This window comes from Emydura macquarii, unplaced genomic scaffold, assembly GCF_026122565.2.
Source record: "Emydura macquarii macquarii isolate MOO-44397 ecotype Brisbane River unplaced genomic scaffold, CSIRO-AGI_Emac_v2 contig_2676, whole genome shotgun sequence".
NCBI lineage: Eukaryota > Metazoa > Chordata > Testudines > Chelidae > Emydura > Emydura macquarii.
In genome coordinates, this window is record NW_027132813.1 from 192,344 (window position 1) to 216,195 (window position 23,852).

General features: G+C 46.3%; 1 protein-coding gene across 1 annotated transcript in view; it reads right to left on the reverse strand.

Moving 5' to 3' along the window:
- Positions 1–655: 655 nt before the first annotated feature.
- MRPS18A (mitochondrial ribosomal protein S18A) overlaps positions 656–23,852 on the reverse strand; it is a 28,305-nt gene continuing 5,108 nt past the window's right edge. The window contains exons 4-6 of the mRNA XM_067564712.1: positions 15,920–16,043; positions 11,605–11,671; positions 656–1,394 (exon numbers count right to left, since the gene is read on the reverse strand). Coding sequence (XP_067420813.1) covers positions 1,250–1,394; positions 11,605–11,671; positions 15,920–16,043 — 336 coding nt within the window. The 3' untranslated portion in view covers positions 656–1,249. The remainder of the gene's footprint in view (positions 1,395–11,604; positions 11,672–15,919; positions 16,044–23,852) is intronic.

Sequence of the window (23,852 nt, forward strand, 5' to 3'; positions counted from 1 at the left end):
CGTGCAATAGAAAAGATGCCACAGAAGACTTTGTGCTAGAAGCAGTGTGAGTAGTGATCGTTCAAAGAGAGTGGAAAGGGACAGAACAGGGCAATATAACTCCTGGCCTCCATTTTCTCAGGCTCAGCAAGGGATTTTACCTTAATAATTATTCAACACATTTAGAGTCAACCCTTACGTTTTCCCAATGCCAAGGACCCAGGCATCTTGCACGTCCCATGGTCTGAATCTAGAGCTTCCTTTTCACAGACTTAAGCCAAAAAGGATCATTATGTTCATAGAGTCTGACCTGCTATACAACACAAGCCATCGCACCTCACCCATTTCTCTTGCTGGTAACAGACAGTTCTGCCTAAACCAACACAAATAAACATCAGCACAGCAACAGATAATAAAAAAGGGCTACACAGCCTGTAGCCTCAGAGGTATGTTAGACAGAGGAAGACACAGCAGCAATTTAATCTCCCTTTTGCGTCAGACCCATACCTAGCATTTTGGAAGCAGGAGCACTTGCTAAGGTGAAAGCCAGCTGTGTTGTATTGTCTACAATACTGTACAAGTCCCAACCACACACAGTTCCATGCAGCAGCTGCAACCTTGACAAGAATGGCTCACAGCAAGTTCATATGCAAGGAGAAGAAAACAAACCAAGTCATTAAGGATGTCAATGTGTTTTGTATTTGTCAGGCACAGGATTTACAGCGAGCCAGTAAGTAATCCTAGCAGGCACATAATGAGACACAGTTATCATGCCAAATGCCCGCCTGCCACTGCCATGTATTTTCTGCCTCAAACTAAGGTCATGACAGACTACAAAAATATTCCACTTCAGCAATGATTAACACAATTTCCATCACTACTGATGAGGTAGGAAGGAGCAGAGGACTTTTCTTTAGAGTCAAAGATACTAGGGCTTGGGCCAGTGACAGATCTGATCTGACTGGTATTCTTCTCTAAAGCTTACTGCTGCATAAAACCCACTTGGGCCATGACGAAGCAATGATCTGATCCTTTCCTGTTTTTAAATGATTGTTAAACATCAGCCCTCATTCTACCTGCACAGGAAGCCAATGACGAGGAGTCCTGCATGCACTCAGAGGAGCAGATGGTAGCTTGCTCGCTGGAAACAGGGCAATGCTAAAAGGAGAGATGCTTGGAATCAGGATGTTGGTGGGGCTGAGAAACTCAGAAGAAGGGCAGAGTGGCCTGAAGAGCTGTGATCCACTGGCTATGCAAGTTCCACTGTGCTTCAGTGATTTAAATAACTAGGCTTCTTCCCATAGTTGATGTTATCCATCAGCAAGGGATGTCCAACAGGGTAGGGTTTTTTGCACCATTTAGGGCCCCTCTTCCAGATAGGCTTAGCAGATTTGATTGACCAGCGGGTAAGATACCTGTAAAAACAGAAGCAGAAAAGCACCTAAAAATTTTGAGACGGATAAGTGAGAAAAAGCTTTGGCTAATGCTGGGATGACCACTGTCTTTTTAATGCAGAGGCAAGCACTATGAACACCAGAGGGCTCAGTATGCAAAGCCCCGCCTTTGATCAAGAAGGACCACTGAAAGGGAGCACTGCATCATGGGACTCACAGGCTGTACCTCAGTGTGGAAGACAATGGCTAGTGCCATGAGCTCCATTTTGTGTAAATTAGATGCAGGCTCCTGGCAAGTTGTCCATCTGATCCTGTTTGGCTAAGTTCGAGCACCCAGTTCCTTTACTGTGTCAAAAGCCAAGTCTAAATTCATTCCCTCGTTCCATCTCACTGGAAAGATACCAGCTCCACAGCCAGTTTGAATAAGGCAGGCCCAACTCAGTTGAAAATCTGCAAAGGCATCAGTCTATTTTCATTAGGTAGGCAGCTATTTCTCCTGGGATTTTAGCCAATTAATTTATTCTCATACATCTCCCCCCCTCTGCATGCTGTGATGTTGTATAATTTTGTGTTCCAACTTGCTGGTGCAGGAAACCAGAACTTGCAATGCAAAAAGTGCTGGGAGTGGAATTACTACAACTGCAAATATAATCGCGAGAGCAAGTATTAGTGACTTAATGTCCTAACCTGAATTTTTACAATTTGAACTTTACATCTGGCTGTGCATGCAAGATGAAATTTCATGCCCAGTGTCATCTAGCAGGGATCTAATTCCATATCTGGGTGGCCTGGAGTTTTGTTGCCCTTCAAATCTTTTGCTACGGGTAGGGAGGGAATAGAGGTCCTTGGAGAAAGATAACAGTTTTGTCAGACAAGATCTGAAGAAAAACTCTGATGTAAACCATACTTGGACAAATTAAAATTTGGAACAGACTGGTAAGTTTTTTGCCCAACAATGTTGTTTGCACATTTCTGCTGAGCAATCATGTGATCTTAGTGCAACCCCAATCTGCTACCTTCCCCCTCTCCCCCAAAAAAGAGAAGATTTTGTTGCCTCTTATTTGCATCATGCGTGAATTTAAATGTTAAGTGCTTTGGGCAGAGGCCAAGTGCAATTTATTTGAATAGTGAGGCACTTATGACACACTTGGGAACTGTAAAATAAATCTCACAGTTCTGGTTGGTTATGGAATATATGAAAACAGTACACATTTTGCCAGCATTTATTTTTCTTGCTCAAGAATCCAAAAGAACTTTACAAACAAATAGGGATCCCTGCTACTGAAACAAAATTGCCTCTGAGGTGCTTTACAGGCAAATAAAGAGATTTAGGCTTTTCCTCGAGGAGCTTACAACCAGAGCAGACCTGGACACGAACAGAGGTGACAACAGGAAGGGAGTGACAATGCACATCATAGAATCAGCTCACTTATTCTCAGTTGCATACATTGAGTTAGTCCCTTTCTATGGTTAATCTTATACTGGTGCATTAGTGGGAGCCTTTAGGACAGGAAGTGAAGGAGACTCCCATATCCAACTGAAAATACAGGCAGGATTGAGAGAGACCAAAAGCAATTATCAAATTGGAACTTGGCCAGCGGCAGGGGTTAATGCTATTTCTTTTGGGAGAAGTTCTACAGGATCTTTAGTGAACACAAGGGGACAGTTCCTTAATTTTACATTTCATCTGAGCTGCAACCATCCACCTACAGTGAGCTCTGATTGAGTGAGACTTAAATTACAAGGAAAGAGGATGAAAATCCAAAATTGTTTCAATGCATCACAATGTGCCAAGTGCAGTTTTGGTCACGTGACCGTCCACTTACGGGAAAGAGCTCCCGTGATAACAAATGATCTCATTGGAAGAGGGAAGCACAGTGAATGTCGGAGATATATATCAATGCTGTGTGCAGGATTAGACAGTCAGTGGCTTTAAGAAATCCCTTTGTCTGTTTCCATGTGGGCGCTGGAAGCGCACACCCCAAATCTGCATAGGCAAAAGGATTTAGTAGTAGCCTGATTTTAAAGCTTTTGTTATTTCTCCTTTGAGCAGGTCTAATCCAGGCCTCTGGCTTCCTTTGGGGACAGCAGGCTGTGGCTTTTCATTGTTAGTTGAAACAGACATTTGGACGCACTCCCTTCCTGGAGCACAGTTTGCTTTTACTGTTTCTAATGCTTGCTTTGTCCAAAACTCAATTTTGTCCTATTTTGCTTGCTGCCTTTTACTTTGATGATTCCGCAGTGGCAAAAAGCAAGCATCATCCCAAGCGTAGTCACTCCTATGCAAAACTCCTTTCCTCTCTGTCTAATCCCTTGCTCCCAGTGTTTGACGCTATATTACACTCATTTTCTATCAGGGAGCAACACAGATGGGTGGACCATGGAACCTGTCCAGAACCTGGAGTTATCAGGCTCTCTCTGGTTTCCGAGCAGTGCTCGGTTTGGTAATTTGTGCATCCCGTTTCATTCAAGTTTCCATACTGCCCGTTACCATTATATCCAAGCATTAAGGTCCATTTTAGAGGGGTCTTTGCTTTCCTCTACACTACACACGGTCTGCATTTTCTTAACCATGAATCAGTGTTGCCAGGGCAGAGCTTAGAGCCTGACGTGCCTTGGAGAGTGGACGGACACAGCATTCTGCTAAAAACACTTGAGCTATTATCAGAGTACTCACAATCTTTTTTTACACGGTTGCCAAAGGGGGACACGACTACCAATCCTGGGGAAAGAGGTTTGGGAGAGGCGCATGCAGCTAGCCCCACGTCACAATCACCACTATGTAACAACGTGTGGTGGAAGCGAGCAGTTCAAGCTATTTTCAACCCTGCTGGGTACTGGCAAGAATTAGAAGTATGAAAACAGCTGCAGTTGGTCTCCTATGGTCTTTGGAGCACCCTGGGTCATCCCAAATTGCTCTGGCGCATGGAAGTCAGGTCGGGGGTTCACTCACGGGGAAGAGCCCAGAGGTCCCATTATCCAGACACTGCTGCTTAACAGCCAGGGCCTTCCATGTGTTAGGGTGAGGGAAATGACTTGCACATGGGGCAGCTGTGGCCCTGCATGCAGCCCAAGCAAGAATCATCGCCGTGCAGCTCAAGGCTGAACTTCTGAACCCTGACTGAACTTTTTCAATCTGGCTCTTGTTTGTATTAAGAGCAGAAGGCAGAGGGCTAGAGCCTGTGCAGGAAGCACTCTATCAAAGTGCTGGCAGGGCTGCCTCCTCCTTGCCACGTCCCCTTCCCAGGACGCCTCTTGGCTTCCACTCACCTGAGGCTACTCTGGTTCTTTGCTTTTGAATTCATAGTCTACACAGAACATAGGAACAAGACACAAGCTTTCAGTGCAGGTGAGAAACCACACGCTGCCCAAGTTAAGTGCTGATAACAAGAAGAAGCTGGAGTCAGCTCCCAGAAAGTGGAGAGGTGTCTGCAGGAGTGACTCCTTCCTTGTAGGAGCTTAGCAAGCAGCCAGTTGCTATTAAGTAATCTTCTTACCTAACATATAGCAACTTCTCCTTTCTCTAGGGGTATGTCTACACTGCTGGGGCTGCACGGATCGATACAGCGGGATCCACTGAATGGGCGGTGGAGACCCACTCAATCGATCCCGGAAGTGCTCTCCAGTTGACGCAGTAAATCCCCTCCCGAAGAATAAGGCTGCGTCGACTGGAGGGTGTTCCCCATCGACGCAGAGCAGTGGAGATGCCGCGGTAAGGGAATGTTAGTAAGTTGACAGGAGATACACAAGCTACACTACGTAGCTAGTGCATCTCCCGTCGACGGCCACTGGCAGTGTAGACCAGGCCCAAGAAGGAAGAAGACTGGAGTAGCTGGGAGATATCTCCACCCAATGTTATGACTGAAGCCTTACAATGCCTCCATCTTGCAGGAAGGTGGAAATGGAGTAATTGTGAGCTCTTCAAATCCAGTGCTTCTACCCCATCGTCTACAGCACCTCCCATTGGCAGACACCAGGCCCTGTGAAGCTACGACCTACATTACAACTGTGATCCTGTAATAGTTTGTGAAAGGGATGATTTCATGGAGTTTTGATTTAACCAATATTTTGGTCCCTACCAAATGAGCAGCCAGTGCAGCATCCACATAAAGGTGACTCCAGACTCTCCCTCTGAGATGGCCATTGAGCTCAGAACAGCGATCTCCCACGCTTGGCCTCTAACAACCCATATACTGGAAAGGAAGCTGCCAAATTAGTGAGGTTTCAAATCTTGAAAGCAAAGAGGGAGGTTTGATCTGCAGCTGCTCATGACAGCTTCCCAGACTGTTCTGGTGTGTGTGGCCTGCACACAGATGGCTCTGGAATTTGAGTGCATACTGCAGTTGCACATGGTGCTGAAAAAGCCTTTCAAAATCCCTCTCTCTCAAACTGGCCATTGAAAAATGTTGTTGCTGCAGCACTGAACTGATCAGGACATGCCAGGTGAAAGCATAACAGAGGCATAACTAGGAAGAATGTGATGAAATGAAGAAAAGAAAAAATGCAGGCAGAAGATCAGAGAAAATCCCTGACAGTGAGACATGTTAGCCTGTGGAATCATCTCAGGGAAGCAGTGGAAGCCCTAAACTGGGCAAAGCACTAGAAAGTGCCCTGTAGGGAGCAATTCTGCATTGACAAGAGATGGAGTCGGAGGCTTTTCTACCTCCAGTTTCTACAAACATGATATCACAGGCAGGGGCATCACTCTTCAATGTGCGATGAGGAGGGGCAAAGGGCACAACAGCTAACGCACCGCACCCTATTACAGTCTGGCCATCAAAATGTTGGTATCCAACAACAGTATTCCTACAATTGGCCCTCAGCTGGTAAAGCAGCTAGTAGATGACATTAACAAGCTACTACTGTCAAGAAGCTACCTAGCAGGAAGCAAAGAGGATATGAGAAAGACAGTGAGAGGTCTCTCACCTGCACAGTGTCCTGACAAGCGGGAGGAGACTGCACAGAGTGCCACTTGTATGCCCAGATCTCCTCTCTCCAGCCTAGCTGCTGACCACGAGCTGTCACAGCCTCAGTAGGCATCTCAAACTCGTACACTAGACCTTCTTCTACTTTGGTCACATCTCAAACACCTCCTCAGTGTTAAAAGCAAAAAGGGCTCTCCCCATCCTGAATGCAGACTCCTTCCTACGCAGGACCATGTGTAACTGGGAAAAAAAAAACCTAGGGTGTGCCAGTCACCATTTCGCAATGATCCAATCCTCAGTGCTTGTGCTCCTACACACAAAATGTGGGCAATGAGAACAGGAACAGTTACTGCCATCACCACCACACTGCTGGGAACACCTTGATTGGGCAAAGGGGATGCTGCAAGTAACCTGATGCAAAGAATAGCTAAGATGAGAGAGGGACTCTCATCACACTTCAGGGAAGTGAGGGGGTGAGGAGAGGTTCACACATCAGGGTACACAATGGAACCACTTCTCAGTCAATAGTAAACAGGGCTTTTGTTTTCCTGAACAACAACAGATATATGAGACTGGGGCACTATGTATCTGCAGGAAGCATACTCGTGAATGAAACATTTTATGGAGGGGAAAAGGGGATAGGGCAAGCAAGGATGGCTGCGTGCTAAACACACAAGGTAGTCTCACTGGGCCAAGGGACACATGGCTGAGCAGCAACTCCCACTGCCCTAAAACAGAGCTCATCTTGCGTGACTGCATTCCTTACAGGGGCAAGCACCGTCAGAGTGATCATCCAGATGAGATCAGAAGGCAGACCCTGTGCTGTGAAACAGGGTCACTTCAGTTGACAGGGTAAGTGGAATTTGGGCATGGCATGTTGGAAGACAGAAAACATCCTTGATGAGATGACCTTAAGTGTAGCAGAAAAAAGTTCAGGAGCTGCTGCTGTACAGTCCCCAAATTTGGTTTGTAAGAAGACTGAGCTTGACAACCCAGCACTGCCAAATATGCTGTCCCTTTTTCCTTGCCCCAGGAACCCTACAGCCCCCTCCCAAGAGCTGGTTTTCCATTCCATCTCAGCAGGCAAGGAAGGACAGAGCTGCAAATATCTCAAGAATAAAGACTATCTGTTGGGACAGTTTATGCAGCTGGCTTTTCATGGGAAAGTCCCAGGACACCTGATGAACTGCCCTTTGAGAGGCTCTATGGAGCCACTAGGTGGGGGCCTCCGTGTAATTGCTCACTTCAGGGGAGGGAGAAGGAAAAACAAAGGAGTCTTGCATTGGTTTGGTCTGCAGAGACTCCCTCCAGCTGATGCTGCTCTGAGCACCACTAATGGGACTCTGGAAGGAGCCCTGGTTAAACCTCCTCCCTCTCCCTCAAATGAAGCCATTTGCCTCATTCCTGTCAGTCGCACACTGAAGCTCAAGTTCAACTCTTGGAAATAAGATTTAGAGCCTCAGGCCACACCTTTAGCAAAGTTATCGGGCTGTGACTCCTACCTGGGGAGCCGAAAGGTCCATGGGGATGGAATGAAACCACTATGACGCTGATCAGCAAGGTTGCCTGGTTTTTGTCTTAATGGCCTGCCAGGGATAAGCCTACTACTAATAGCAAATCTCTTCTGACCTAAGTAGCGGCGGATGGGAATCTAACACCAGCCATCTCATCTCAGGTAGTAGCCCTGATCCTGTCACTCCAGCAGCCAATGAGAGCATTTATTCAGCCTATGCCTCAAGATGACATACGCTAAGTGTTTGAGAAGCAGTTCAAAGCACCAACACCTTTCACGTCCAGCTCAAGGTAACGTTTCCCCTCCTCACACATGAGCCCAGGTTATCCTGCCTGACATCTTATGGAGCTCTCTGGTGGTGATGTCCAGAGCTAGATAGCCCCTTCCCAGCTCTCTCCCCACTCCAAAAAGAGAGTGGGACATTCAGCCAGGGCAAAGAGCCAGACAGGACAGAGATGGCTGAATGGGCTGCTTATCTCTCAGCACAGGGGAGCGATGAGAGGAATTTCAGGAGCAGAGGGGGGTGAGCTCATATAGCTGCAGATAAGATGTTAACACAGACACAGTTCTTCAGCTTAGGGAAAATCTCTAACCGCCACATGGAGAGGAGACTTCACTCCCCACACAAGCACAAAGCTCTGCATCCCTATCGCCCTGTCTCCTGTTCAGGAGACCCACAGAAGGAACTGCTCCCATACCATATGAAAAGAAGAGAGCAATGCAAGTTCCTGAGACAGAGATATATGGTTGAGGGGCAGGAGTTGAGGGGAAAAGACCTGAAACAGAGCAACCACATGGTGGGAAGAGGATGAGAATCAGGGAGGGCTGGACATTGCTAGGCATCTGAGCAAACTACTCTTCTCCAAGAGTCTGCAGCTCTGGTACCCACCAGGAGTTAGGCCCCAAATCAGCCCCCACCTCTCCTCCTCTTGGCTTTACTTCCTCATGTCTTCCAGGTTTCACCCACCTGCCCCTTCCTTCAACAAAAGACCAGAAAGACACTCTAGAGAGCACAACAAGTGATGCCCCTTTATCCAGAGAGAGAGGTAGGTCACTGCAGAGTAATGCAAGGTGCTCTGCCTTCCTGGCTCCCATATAGTGGTGCTAAGAGGCCGCCAGGCCCAGCTGATAGCATGTCAATAGCAGAGCCAATATGTTGCAGCAGTGACGGGCAGGGAGAGTGTTGGGGGTTTTGCTTTTACCACCACTCACAAAGCAGTCTCATTGGGGGAGCACAGCATTCAACACAGCAGTCCCTACAGGGCCAGATGGAAGTGGGGACTACTGCTCTTGGGAAATTGATAAATACATCATTGAGCTGTGTGAGACAGTGTCTGCTGGGGAAGGCCAGACCCTTCTGTTCTGCCTTTCTCTGCAGAGATCCCCCCACTTCTTCACCCAGTCTCAGGCCCCTCTCAAAGCACAACGGATCCCTCCCCAAGCAGGCACACTGAAATCCAATAGGCTCAAAGGCAGCGAAGTGACAAGTTAGATGACCTGAGGGGTCCTAATGTTACACCTCAAAGGCTTTGTGGGGAAACAGATAAAGGCTCCTCAACTCTCACTGCACTGAATGGAGGTGGCTTATTTCGCTCAAAGGTCCCAGCCACCTACCTCACTATGGAGAGGATCTTAGGGTCCCATCACCACCTGATCTGAGCACCACCCACATATTTGTGGATTTTTGAGGGACTTTACAGATGGGGAAATCATTGCAGACAGATTAAATGACTTGTCCAAGGTCATGCAGGAAGTCTGTGGTCAAGCCTAGAACTGAACCCAGGTCTTCCACATCTGGATCCAGTGTCTTAACCACAACCCATTTTTTGACACTGCTGGGTACCATGAAGGGAAAAGGAGGTGGTGGTTTGGCAATGTGAAATGACCTCACCCCCAGAGCTGGAGAAAGGAAGCGGTTAAAGTCTTGTGCCCCGTGCAGTGCTGGTTGCTGTTCCAGGGAGCAATGTGGGAGGCACAGTTGGGGGTAGGCATGTGGCCAAAGCTCTCACAGTGCTGCAGTGGCTGAGACATGGCCAGGTTCCAAAAATGCAGAGCTTTCTACCTCCAGCAGTTAGCAGAGACAATATCTCAGCAGCATTCCTGAAATGCCCTGATTGCAGTACCCCAGCTCCTGGCCTGCCTCTGTCAGCTTCATCCTCATCTTCCTCAATTCCCAGGCTGATCTCTCAACCCCATTCCTGCCTCCTCCACAAACTGCCAGCTCCCTCTCAACACCGGGCCTGCTCCATCCCAGCTCTGTTCCTTGCCTGCGCCAGCTCTCCCACCACATCCCTGCCTTCCCTTCCCCAACTCAATCCCAACCCCAGTTCTGTTACTTCCTCTCTGTGGGAGGAGCAAACCAAGGATACGGCAGAGAGAGGCAATAGTGATCCCAGGGGAGCACTCGGATACCGACTCCCAAGCTTGATTCTAGGGGTGCTCTGCTGTCAGATGTACATGGATATACCCATCGTCAGTGTTCATTGAAGAGCCCACAGCAGAGTTAGTAAAAGTCAGGGTGCCAGCCCTTGAGCCTTGGTCCAACTGCAGTGGGAACTGGCCTTCTCCATTTCCTGTCCTAACCAGCTGGGCAGTGTTGCTGTGTGTGATGAGCAATTGCTTCACTCCACCACAGATGTGCTGGACATGCACAACTAATAAATAGTCCCAAAGCATTTTAAGATATAGAAATGTGAGGTACTACCGAACACAATATCTGTGGAGCCTGGGGCCATATCCTATACAGTCTCCTGCTGGGGAGACCTGACCATCAGTACAGATTCTGATCCTTGTGGACAGGCACAGCATGGGACTGTCTATACTGCAAACTACACACCCGCAGTGACCTGTGCCCACTGACTTGGGCTGTGGGGCTGTTTAATTGCAGTGTAGACATTTGGGCTTGGGCTGCAGCATGAGCTCTGGGACCCTCCCACCTCTTAGCCCAGTCACGGGTTTTTAACTGCAGTATAGACATGCCCCCACTGGCCTGGCAAACCACAAAGAGCTGCCCACCAAGTTTCAGCAAGCGAGCCAGGCCCAAACCCCAGGAGTCTCAAGTCACCCTGAGCCTTGAAGCCTAAGCTCCCCCAGCAACAGGCTCACGGCCTCTGGTAACCCCACAACTCTCTAATGAAGGTTCATAAACTGCACTGACATCTCCATGGAAACAGAGTGTGAGGTCATAAACAGGGGATTAGCACCTCTCAACAGTGAGCAAGGCACAGGGGGAAGGAGGGGGCTCAGTTCTTCCATCAAAGGTCAGGGGGCCCTGCGGTACTGGGGGAAGGGGAAGAGAGCTTGTTACACAGGAAGGGCAAGCTGAGGGTGAACAACAAACTACAGCCAAAAGGGGAAAACAGTGAAAGAGCGAAGAGTGCCACATGCCTGTAACAAAGCTCCTTCGGCCTGCCCCCGACCACCCACTGCTATTGCCCACTCTGCATCCTATCTAGCTTAGGGATTTGTACCAGCTGTCTTCACTGTAGTATCTTCCCTAAGCCATTGCCAATTATGGGGAAGCCAGTGGGTTTGAGGGAAGGAGAGTGTATCTAATGGGCATGGGTTTCTTAACCCCATGTGGATGGTCTGGATGAGGCGTGGTTAGTTGCGGCATGCCTTGATGTACTGGCAGGCCAGAGCATAGTGACAGAGACTCACACTCAGCAACACTATCAACACTGGTTATAGGACCTGGATCCAGGCTGACTTTGCTGCCTTAAGCCTGTTCTGAGGCAGAAATGCCCTCCTCCCCCACCAATCCCCTTAAAAAAGACAAGTCAAGACTAGTCACCTGTTGAGCTTGGGTTTCTTGGAAACATGTCCTTCAGGAAGCACAGGCCTGTGGTTTGGCAGCAAACCTGAGATGGGAAAGGAAAGATCTGAGATTTTGTACTGTTCCCTTGCTAATAACTACAGTCATACCACTCTGAGATCCCATTACAACTCATAAACTAAGCAGACCAGGTCAGGATTCCTAGAGAGAACCCAAGGGGCTATAGTGGAAGGGGCATTCTTCTCTCCGAGTCAGTACTGAACCAATGCCTTAACACAGGCAGGGGTGCAGGGCTACTGGAGGTGCTGTATTTGAGATGAAACAATCAAAGACTTGACCACTTGTGTTCATTAAAGGTCCCATGGTGCTGCTTACTCGAGTAAGGGCACCAATATCTAGCCAAATTCCAGCTCAAGGATTACAATCTGCCTCTTTAAATTCTCTTTGCATTTTAATTTGGATATAGCATGGGAGAGCAGGCATAGTGGTTAGAGAAGGAACTACTCAAAGGGACCTGGAATCCATCCCTGACCAACACCTTACTGTATGACCTTGGGCAAGTCACTTCCCCATCTCTGTAAAATAATCTGAAATCCTTGGATGAGTGGGGCTATATGCCAAACATTACATTTACTTCCGATCCTAAACTCGTGGCACGCTGCTATACACAAATAGTTGCTTTGTTCCATCTCCGAGGCCACTGAGACGTGAAAGAACAGTTACCATATAGTAACTGGTTCGAGATACTGTAGTCAGCGTCAATCCCACTGACTACGTGCACCTCAGGTTTTTTTGGCTAGCAGGGTCTGTCAGACCATAAAGGGCAGGGCGGCCACAACCCTTTTTAAATTCCTTTACAATTCAAAGGCCATAGTAGCTCAGAACTCCTAAGAGCAGGCTTGGAGGGGCAGTTGTGGGATCCAGGCTGGCTACAACACCTCGAAGATCCAGTTGCTGTTAGGTAAGTAACCATTCTCTTTTGGGGTATGTGGCAATATGGAGCCAACTGTAGGCAAGAAGTATCCCTTGTGGATGGTGGGAATAAAACACTTATATAGCATTTCATCAGTAGATTTCACAGTGGGCTTTCCCCTATTTTACAGAAGGGGAAGCTGAAGCACAGAGAGGTGACATGACTTGCTCAAGGTCATGCAGCAGGCCAGTGGGAATAGAATCCAGACTTCCTGAATCTGGTTACTCTCTCCACTAGGCAACTCATGGGAGTTCCAGCTGCATCAAACAATGATTGTAGTGCTGGTCTCCTGAACAGCTACGTCCAAGGTACAGCGCTTGACAAAAGCCAGTGGGTTACTCCACATGACAAGCCTGCAGATCTTGGACATTAAGAGAAGACCGTGTAAAACTACACAAGTGGATGGCAAGCTGAAATCACAGAGGTGGACTTAAAATCAAAGTGAATGAGAACTGCTAGAACTGCAGGAGGTCATCAGGGATCTCAGGAATTGAGGCCTGGGCTGGGTCTAGGCAGTTTTGGGCTGCCCACGTTGACAACCATGTCCATATGGAAGAATATGTTCTTCTGGTGGATATTTTCCTGTGTTGTAACTGGATTTCCTGGACCTGTAGGGAGTGGTCCCGATCTGTGGTGCAGCCCACAGCCACTGGCAGGTGTAACAATTTCAGGTCTGGATGGAGCATCTGGCTCTGTTGCTACAAGATCGGATCCATGCTGAATGGACATTTGGAATAGGTCAGTGAGCCAGAACTGCTTCAGCCAGTATGTATGGAGCTACTAGGATGTTTGTGGCTTTGTCTCTTCATTTTGGAAGCAACCCTAGGAATCAGGGGGATTGCTGAAAAGCGTACAAGCAAGCCTTCATTCCACTGCAGGAGAAAAGCATCCAACCAACAATCCTGGACTCAGACTTCTTCTTCAGCTAGTTCTGACATTTTCTGTTGCCTTTGGTGGTAAACTGGTCTATAGAGGATCCCTACTGCAGGAATATCATATCCATGATGGATCTATGCAATGACGATTCATGGTTAGTTATCAACTGCCTGCTCAGGAAGTTTGTTAGGTTGATGATGACTCCCAGGAGATAAAGAGCCATTGGGGATACCCTATTTTGATTACACCAATTACAGAAATTGATGGCCTCTAGACAGAGGAGCGAGAAGCAGACATCCCCTTGCTTGTTTACGTACGGCATGGCTGTTGTGTAATGTCTGTAAAGATCTGCACTATCGAGTTTTGTAGGCCAGACAGGAACACCATACAGGCCAGTTGGTGGCCCTGAGCTCTGGGATGTTCATATGTAGCCCCATGTAGTTTGAGGACCAGGCACCTTAGATCAGAAGGGGTCCAAATGAGTTCCCCAACCTGTCCATGATAATCCATGATCAGAGTCTTTGCTGCAGAGGGTCCTAGTAAGACTATTTTCCACAGGACTGCAGGTTGCAGCCAGCAAGCCAGTTCTGCACCAACATGACATGGTACTACAACCTTTTTGTCTAACGTTTCCCTGGACAATAAACTGCCCTGAGCCAGAGCTGAAAGGGCTGCAAGCAAAGTCTGGCAAGCAGAGTCATGTCTGTGCATGCTGACATGTGGCCCAGCACTGCTAGACATGTTTGTACTGTTGTAGCTTATTGTGATGTCAGTTGAAGTAAGAGTTCTTGTAAGGACTGGAACTGGTCCTCAGGCAGGTACGCTCCGATGTGAAGTCAAACAGCGCCCCCGTGAACTCTATCATTTGCAATGGGGTGAGAGTGACAGTTTTTACTCATTCACCAGCAGGCCCAATTGGGTGAATAGGGATAAAATGCAGTCCTGGCTTGTTGTTGATTCCTGCTGAGACTTGCCTCTGATCAGCCAGTCATTCAAGTAAGGGTAGATGTGACTACCTTTTCTTAGGTGGGTTGCTAACACTGCGAGACATTTTGTGTAGAGCCTTAACGGCAGCACCTTGTATTAAGAATGATTTGACCCCACTGTGAAATGTAATATTTCCTATGGGCCAGATGGATAACTAGTTATGTGGAAGTTCACATGTTGCAAGTTGAGAGCCACACACGAGTCTTGAGCCTGGAGAAATGGAATGATGGAGGGAAGCATTACCATCCTGAATCTGAGAGAGCATATGTATTTGTTCAGTCTCTTCAGGTCTAGAACAAAGACCAGTCTTACCCTTCCCTCTTTGGGATAAAGATGCACTGCAAGTAGAAGCTTCTACCCTGTACTCCTGTGGAACATCTTCTACGGCTCCTAGATAAAACAACAATGCCACTTCTTTCTGTAATAGGCTCTCATCAGACGACCCCTGAAAAGGGATGGGGAAATGAGTGGGAAAGCCACAGACTTGGTTCCCAGCACCCATCTGTCCAAGATTATATCAGATCATGACCAATGAAGTGGGGCAAGCTGGCTCCTGAAGGTCATTGACAGCACCTGATCAATTCTGATGTGGCCCATGACATTCCCATTGAATTTGCTATCTGGCTGATGGGGAGGAGTGGGTGATGGAGGAGGCAGATGAAGGGCATCTCCACCAGTACTGTTGGCAGTCCAGTTGTCCGCTTTGGGAGTAAGGGTGAGACCGTTGCCTTCGTTGGAGCTGATATTTGTAGGAATTCCTACAAGTGAACGGTGTGTAAATCCCCAGGGATCTTAGGATGGCCCGATTCCTTTAGGGAGGGAGCACTTTGCTGGTCCTTGAACTGCAGAGCTCCATTTCCTCAAATGGGAGATCTTGAATGGTATCCGATACCTTCCTTGGTACCCTCCAGGATGATAGCCATGACTTTAGACTCATGATCACAAACATGGCTATCAAACTGGTGGCTATGTCTAAGGCACCTGTGGTCACCTGCAGAGCTCTCCTGACAACGATCTGACCTTCCTGTACAATTTCCTTCAGCTCCTCCTTAGTGTCTTGAAGCAATTTGGGCAAAAAAATTATTCCTGGTAATTTGCCTTATGTCATTGCAGTGACACCAACAATAGGCTTTTTGCCTGAACAGATCCAATGTTTTGGGCTCTTTGTCATCAGGAGTTCCTTTCCTTGACTTGGATTTTTCTTGTACTGCTATGACTACTAAAAACCTAGGGTTTAGGTGAAAGGAAGATGGGGCTCAAAATTCTTTGGAAGCACTGGGTAACATTTCATCACCCTTTGGGAGGTTGGTTGAATGATGACCAGGTTTTGCAAAAGAGCTTTGGGCACTTGATAGTCAGGGGTTCCAAAACAATAAGATTTCACTGGCAGCTCAGTTACTCTGATGGCTGTGGTAGCGTGGGGACAGGAAAGTGTGTTCCCTCCCCAAAGAGCTTACTACTAAATAAAGAGGCCTGTTCCCAGAGAAGAAAGGTTACCTGCTCGGTGAGCCATTTGCACACACACTGCGACCTTCTTATGCTCCTCATTACAAAGACCTGTGACCTTACGGGATAGCATCCCACCATCAGAACGGATGAACTGACTCAACAATAAGACATCCTGCGGAAGCAAGGAGAGAAGAGTAAAATGATCAATGCCGAAGCTGCACCAATGGCTACAATTTTTAGGTGCTGACTCTGCCCCAGTGCTATGTATGAGAAATTCAAAATTATTCCTTCCAGTGTATATTACCTTGCATCTGGTCAACAATGATTTTAACCTGCCATTGTGTTGTCTATTGGCTTAATCTTGTTAGGTCCTCTGAAGTTCTGAGCCTTTTATAAATGTAATTCATGTAAATTACAATTGTCACCTGCAATTTCTGCCATCTCACCATTCACTGCTATTTTCAGACTATGTACCTAACAATCTGTAGACTATCTATATATATAAAAATATACAGTTTTACAAAACATGCAGGAAGATACTATTTTACACCATGTTTTTTGACTGAGTGGAGAGATGATTTTTAGCTCATCAAGGGCTGGGTTCTTATAGGTCACAGATATCAGTGCTCATATTAGGCCACATCTGGGTCTTCCCCTGTGAACTGAATGCAGGATTGTCCTTTACTGTCTATTCCTCAATTCTTTATCCAGTTTCCCAAAGTGGAGCTTCTGTCATGTCCCTTTGGGGAGAGCAAAGAGGCATTAGTCTAAAATCTAGTAGATCTTGCCAGAAGTAAGCTCTTCCTAAGAGAACTGTACTGTAACTGGGGAAGACCTAACAGAACAAACTGTGGCCTTCAGCCCTGTGGCAGTGTGCACATTAGGGGGGGGACTGTAAGTGCAGCCATAGGGAAGAGAAGGGAAGTCTTGTTACCAGAGAGCACTGAGAGCAGGTGGTGTGTTCAGGCATGGTTCAGAGATCTTTGTAGATTTTGCTGCTGTTGACCTTTCAGATTAAAAGTTACAGAAGTGCAAAGCATTATTTATAAAACACAATTTAAGTGATGTATCTCCAGGGTCAGATAACACCACATAACCGGCGCTTTAGACACAGCAGCAGCTGCTGCGTTGGGGTCCATTAGCTGTACAAAGAGCACAGGCCTGCATTCAGATATACGCTTTCCATTTCCACACCCAGCACAACAAATGCCAGACCGCTCAGACCAAGGCAAACACACCCACTTGACATGCTGATATCAGATGTTGTCCCATGGGTCCACCAGAGATGCTGGGCTTGTTTTTCCCAATCTGCTGGAATTTTCCCACTTCCAGACACACCATGCTAGTTGGGAGTTTATTTCTCCATTGCTGCTGTAAATATTTCCATTATTTTGGGTGGAAGGAGCATCGCATGCAGCTCGCAGCCAGGAAGAGACCTGGCAGCAGACATTCCACATGCCCAGAAATCAGGGCCAGGTGGAAGAGCACAATGTACACTCTCTAACCTGCTGGTGCAGGCAAACTGGACCTCTGCTGTGGGCTGAGCCAATGCAAAAGACACAGCCAGGATATCCAGCTATCAAGGTTTATATCTCACACCCATTATTACTGTACAGGACAGACTTGATTCTGAAATAAAGTGACTTGCAGCACTGCGTTCTGGGAGCTATGGCTCATGCTAGACTGCCTCACAAGCCCTGTTGACATCTACAGAAGTAGAGTTCAGAGCTTTTCTCAGTCACAGTTTCTACCACATAAGGGCACCTGTGTCAGAGTATCCAAGATGCCTGCCACTGACTCCTCCCCATCTATCGTTCCGGTGCTCTAGCTCCATTCTAATCCCCTTCTTTAGATCCAGCCCCTTTTAAAACTAACATTTAGGCAACTTAATGCTGATACAAGGGGCCTGACCAATAACCCTGTGGAGTGATGATTTATCCAGACAACAGGGACAACAGCCGTACCAGTAAGCCTTGGTGCTAACCTGGAGAGACCATCTAAGAACAAAAGAAAAGCTCAGTGTTCATGTCTCAGCCAATCTCTGGCCTTGACACTGAGGCCACTAAAAGAGGGCTCATTAGTGCCAGTTGCATTGGTAAAAATTGGACTGAGACCAGCCCAACAGCCAAACGGCAATGACTTTTGGCCACTGCCGTAGGTTGGATTTGATCCACTGACCCAGTGTGAAAATCCACATCCCTTTCCCCAACTCCTTCAGCCATCCAGTTCTCTATATTGCCAACAACTCGGCTCCCCCACCCAACACCGAAAGAGCTCGCTTCCCTATGGGAAGTTCAGCTCTAAATGCCCCGGATGTGAAAACTTTCCTAACTGTTGAAAGTAGCCTGTTTAATTGTTCCTGTGTGTGTGGAGGGGAGGGAGGGAGGAAGGCAGGCAAGGGGGAGAGGAGGAAGTTAATGGTAATTTTTCAGCTGTTCCAGCCTCTGCAGCAGTGAAAACCTTAAGTAGGCCACAGGCCTTTATGAGGCATGGTATAAGTGTGAGACAACCCCACACCTAGAGTGCATGTGGTCCCAGGGCTTTCTCACGTTACCATCACGCCCTGTGGTGTCACAGGATTGATATAAAATGTTTCCATGCAAAGGAAGAAAAAAGGGGTGACGGAGATGGATGCTCCTTATCTATTGTGTTGCCAATCAGGGGAGCCATGCCCCAGTGTTAACCCAGCCCAATGCTGTCAGCACCAATCAGCTTTTCTCTTGTGATGGTTATTTCTTCACTGAAATCATCTACATCCCACCCATTTCTGCCTTCCAGATTATGCACGAGGTCATTTGGCTTGAAGTACTGCACATTGGCGAGAATCTTACAACAACTTCAGAAGGGTCCCAAGCATAACATGCTAGGTGCCTCTCCCAGAATCCTCACCCAGATGCATCTCACCCCTACGGAGAGGGCAGACAGAGACAGCCAACTTTGGGGGGATGAGGAGGAAAACTGAACAAAACCATAAAGGGGTTAAAGAAGAAAAAGTCTGGCAAGGTTTCACATTGCCGTCATGTTCCATGAAATTAACTTTCTGTGCTAGCGGGCAGCCAAGACTGTAACCACAGATTTCCTTTAATCATTGGACAGCTCCTGGGAGAGGTTGGACCCAGTTTCCCACCCTGTAATCTGTAGCATCTGATGAAAACAATTTGGATTGAATTAATCCGGGGCTAATAGGCAAAGGCTGCAGTTCAGTCTCCCGTGTGCTGCCAAAGTACAATGACATACTTACTGTCTACTCAAACTAAGGATGTTCAAAGTGGAGAAGGGGAAAAAGGAAAAACAAGTTTAGCTCTCATCTACAAAGGGTAGATAAACTGGATAAAAAAAATAAAGTCAAGTTCAAACAGTGCATTCCCTTGAATTGGTGGTCTGCTGAAATGCCGCACAGACCTAAAACCTACAAGCACTTTGAGAACCAAGACAGATTGTTAGTTATGCGCATTTCATCAACATCTTCATTCACTCTGAGACAGTTCTGTTTGTACAACGAAGCAAGTACGGGTTTGTACCAGACAAATCTGCCAATTGTTACTTTGGGATACATAAAAGTCAGTTTTCTTTCTCCTCTATTACTCCTGGGAGCTTTACACTATTCTCCACGCATTATATATCTGGTATATTTGAGGGCTGAGACATCTAGGTTGCAGGTTCTAACCTAGCTTCGGGTTGAAAGTAACTGAAATTGGTTTTCAACTCTAATGGCTATTAGGTGACTTAGGTGAAATGAACTAGGGTCTCAGTCAATTTCCTGGTGGACAAGTGTCTCCATCACATAAACCACTACCATAATTGGTATTATCAGTCCTACTTGCTGGGAACCTCAGTAGAATCCAAGGATTGAATGACCAGTGGAGGCTGTCCCCCTCCAGGGCAGGGTTGAGGAGCACTGGTACGGAGGCCTTATGGAAGCTTGACCTGCCACTGCCCACAGTGCCTGTTTGGTTGATTAAGAATCTGAAAGACTTCAGTCCTCTGTTCAGCTGACACACAAACTAAAATCATTTATTGTACCACTGCCTCCGGCTCCACTATCAGAGGTGTTAGAGAATTAGTAGTCCTGAGGTCACTCATCCATCCCCCACAGAGGCTAATGCAAGACTTCCGTGTATTATAGTGCTTTATCCAGTCCAATTTTGGGTGTCCCAGCAATGGGGTTCATACATTTTCCTTTGTTTTACAGCTGACTGGCATCTCATAGATTCCTAAACTGTAAGGCCAGAAGGGATCATCATGCTCATCTAGTCTGACCTCCTGCACAGTGCAGGCCACAGAACCTCACCCAGCTACTCCTGTAATAGACCCATAACCTCTGGTTGAGTTACTGAAGTCTTCAAATCATGATTTAAAGAGTTCAAGTTACAGAGAAAGACTTCAAGTAACAGAGGCCACAGGCGTTCTCTGAAATAATTCCTCTTTCAACTAGAATATATCTTTCAGAAAAACATCCAATATTGATTTCAAAATTCCCAGCGATGGAAAATCCACCAGAATCCTTGGTAAATCATTCCAATGGTCAATTACCCTCACTGTTAAAAATTTCAAACTCTATTTCTCAAGCACTCACTACTGCTGTAGCAAGGAAGAACAACAGATTTTATGAGGGCAAAAGAAGCATTTATTCCATGCAAACACTTGAAAGTTTGAAAAAGAACTGATACAAAATGTAGACACATAAGAGAGACACTGAAACAGAGAGTCTTTACAACAGAACTGAAGTTACTCTGCACAACTCCAATCAGTCCCACTGGAGCAAGACAGGACTCTGGGTGTGGATTTGTCATGATCCGCTACTGCTCTGACTTACCAAGCCACACCATCCCATTTCGCTCCTTCTCCAGCTTTTCCTTTGGACTGCAGCAAGTGAACTGGTTACACAGCTCAAGACTCGCGTTCATCCAAAGGCCAAAATTACTGCCACGACAGCCGACATTTCCTAGCTATCTTCCGGAGATCAAGAATGCAATGTATTCTGATGGGAACGAACTTTCACACAATGGCTCCCGAGAGTCCAGCCAAGCCTCTTAAAACAAGATGAGCTCCTCTGGTGTTTAGTTTTCACCTCCCTCCAGAAGATCGGGGTCTAAGGAACTGATGCTAGTAAGGGGCAAACTGTGTAGCCCAACTACAAGCACATTGACCAGCCTACCTGAATTACAGCCCTAAATTTAAAAGAGGATATTTTTCATCCAGTGATGGGACCTACAGTCCACTCTGATCTTAGAACTCTGATCTCAGGCTCTAAAGGCACAGTCAGCACAACAGACTTATCTACAACTACCTCTGTGCTTCCAAGTAGCCCTTTTATTCCCACCAGTGGCAGAACCTCCTATCACAGAGAGCACTAGAAAACGATTCCTAATATTCATCTTCCATTTCCCTCTGCTTAATGAGGTCTTCCTACTCCTTGTTCTATTCCTTGGACCAACTTAAACAACCTCTTTCCCCTGGTGGGGTTACGTTCTTCACATACTTGCTGACAATACATATGTTTGTCCTCATCCCTTAGTGATCAGTGTTTTGGATTATTACCTACCCAGGCTTGGGTTAGTATGCAGGTGCTGGGGGTACTGGTGGTCTGTGATATACTTGACATCAGACTAGATGATCTAGTAGTCCCTTCTGGGTTTAGACCCTAAAACCCCATTTTATTGGCTGCTTTTGATAGGCTGAATCTTTGTTATTTCCTAGCTCTCTTTATAACACCTTCAGACTACAGTGCTGAGCACATTAGCAGTATATTGATTTTTAACTTGTCTCGGCTCTCAAACTTTGGCCCATGAAACACTTGCTGGTGATTTGATGAAAGATAGTTGGTGCTGGTTCCTTGTTTCCAGTTGCTTAGAGTCATATTAAAAAATTAAAAACACATTAAGTTCTTTCCTAATGTTACTTTTCCGTGTAAGCAATTGCTGTAGTTACCACAGATATATTCTGCAATCATGAACTGGAGAAGAGGTTCCTCAAGACAATCTTTGCATTAAAGTGTGGTCAGCACTATGAAAAAGTCCAATCCCCTAGTTTGATAGTATTTTTCTATCCTTGGTGTTTGCAACTCCTCCCAATTTAGTATCATCTGCAAATTTATTATTTTATTTCCTGATTCTTCTAGAGAATTACAAAGACGAGACCAGACACTGGACACTTTCCCCCAATCATTTATTAACGCACTCTGCTTATAGATAACACCCGACAGCCTGTATTCAATGCACTGATAATGCTCACATCCTAGCCAATTTAATTTCTACAATATTTCACTAGATACTATAAAAATATTTTATTGAAGTTTAAATCTCAAATGTACTGTGTCACCTGCATGGAATAATTTTTGGTTCAGCATGGTTTTCATAAATATGCTCTTCATAACTCCTCAACACTACACATTGCTCTTGCTTCTATTATCCTGTGAATACTTAGTGTGCTTCTCTCCTAATGTTTGTTATATTACTAGGAATAGAGGTTAGATTTACCAAAGGGCAGTTGCTGGGACCATGCTTCCTTTCTCAGATGTTTAATATCTCATTCACCATTTTCAAATCCTTTAGTACCTCCCCATTTTTTTAAGCCTTCTCAAAAATAACTGTTAGTGGAGCCATACGTTTGTTAGCTAATTTCCTTAAGATCCTGGGGGGTTGCATGTGATCCTGACCTATTGGTATGCATAGATAGGTCAACGTCTCTAAGAATTCCTTACCTGCTTTTTGGCAACAGCTAATTCACAGGATTGTCATTGTTATTATTCCATTATTCAAACTTCTTTTCCTTATTTTTCTTGTTATGGATACATGGCAGTAGCTCAGCCGTTTTAGAATCATCGTGACTTTCAACCCCCTCATCATTAGTGAGCTTAATTTCTCACAAGTATTTATTTTCCTCCAGATGTATTTGTATCTATATCCCTCTAATCCTGCTGGTATTAACTTATTCTGCATTTTTGGTTGCCTTATCTTTTAACTATGCATTCTTGTCTGGTTCCCTTCCTTTCTATTTCTAGTACAGATTTTTTTGTTTGGTTATGGATTAATGTTTTTTGGCCTTTTTTTTTTAAATGCAGTTTTTGAACAGCCCCTTGTAATGCTATGTTCTCCAAAAATAGTAATTGGGCAGTTGTCATATTTCTAAACAACTTCTTCATCCCCCTACCCATTCTTCACCATTCAGTTGTAAAGAGAACTGATAGCAATGAGAAACTTGTAGCATTTGGAGACATTACATCTAATTCCTCTTTGGGAACAGGGACTCAAGCTTTCTAAGCTACCTAGAGTCAGAAATAGGCTTGAACAAGCTGACTAAACAGTGGGTTTACTACCTAGAGTCCAGTAGGAGGACTGACCCAATGTTGGATATTGGGGCTCATTAGAAAGATAAATCCACTCCAGATCATATGCTGGGTGGTGAGGGATGCACGTGTCCAAAGTTCTAACATGTCCTATTGCTTCCCTCCCGCTACACGCAAACTACTCCAAACCAGATATGAACAATTCAAAGGAGGGCTGTGTGGTAGGCAATGTTCCCTCTAAACTGTGCACATGCATAGCTGCACAGCAAACTTGCATGTACCGCACATCACAAGACATGCTACTCACAACTCTGACTCTGTCTCACGCCATCCAGTTTCAGTTACTGCCTCTCATTGGCTGATTGGCTCTCAGCTCGCAAACAATCAGGTTCTGGCCAATGCTCTCCAGCAGTGAGCAAGACAGGGCACACCTCCACCAATGGGGAGGAAGAAAACAGAGGGGAGTGGTGTGGAATAGAGTCAGAGTCTGTGTCGATGGGAACGGAATACAGCCTGTGACTGTGATCTGGAGCCCATGCACCATGTCTCAATGCCAATCTTTGGCCCAACATTTCTTTGTCACTCATGCAGGGCAGGGGCTCTGCCCCATGCCAATCTGCTTCCCATTGGCTGTGAGAGCTAAATCTGACTGGGGCCAGCCTCCCCCAACAACAGGTCAGGTTGCACCTCTGC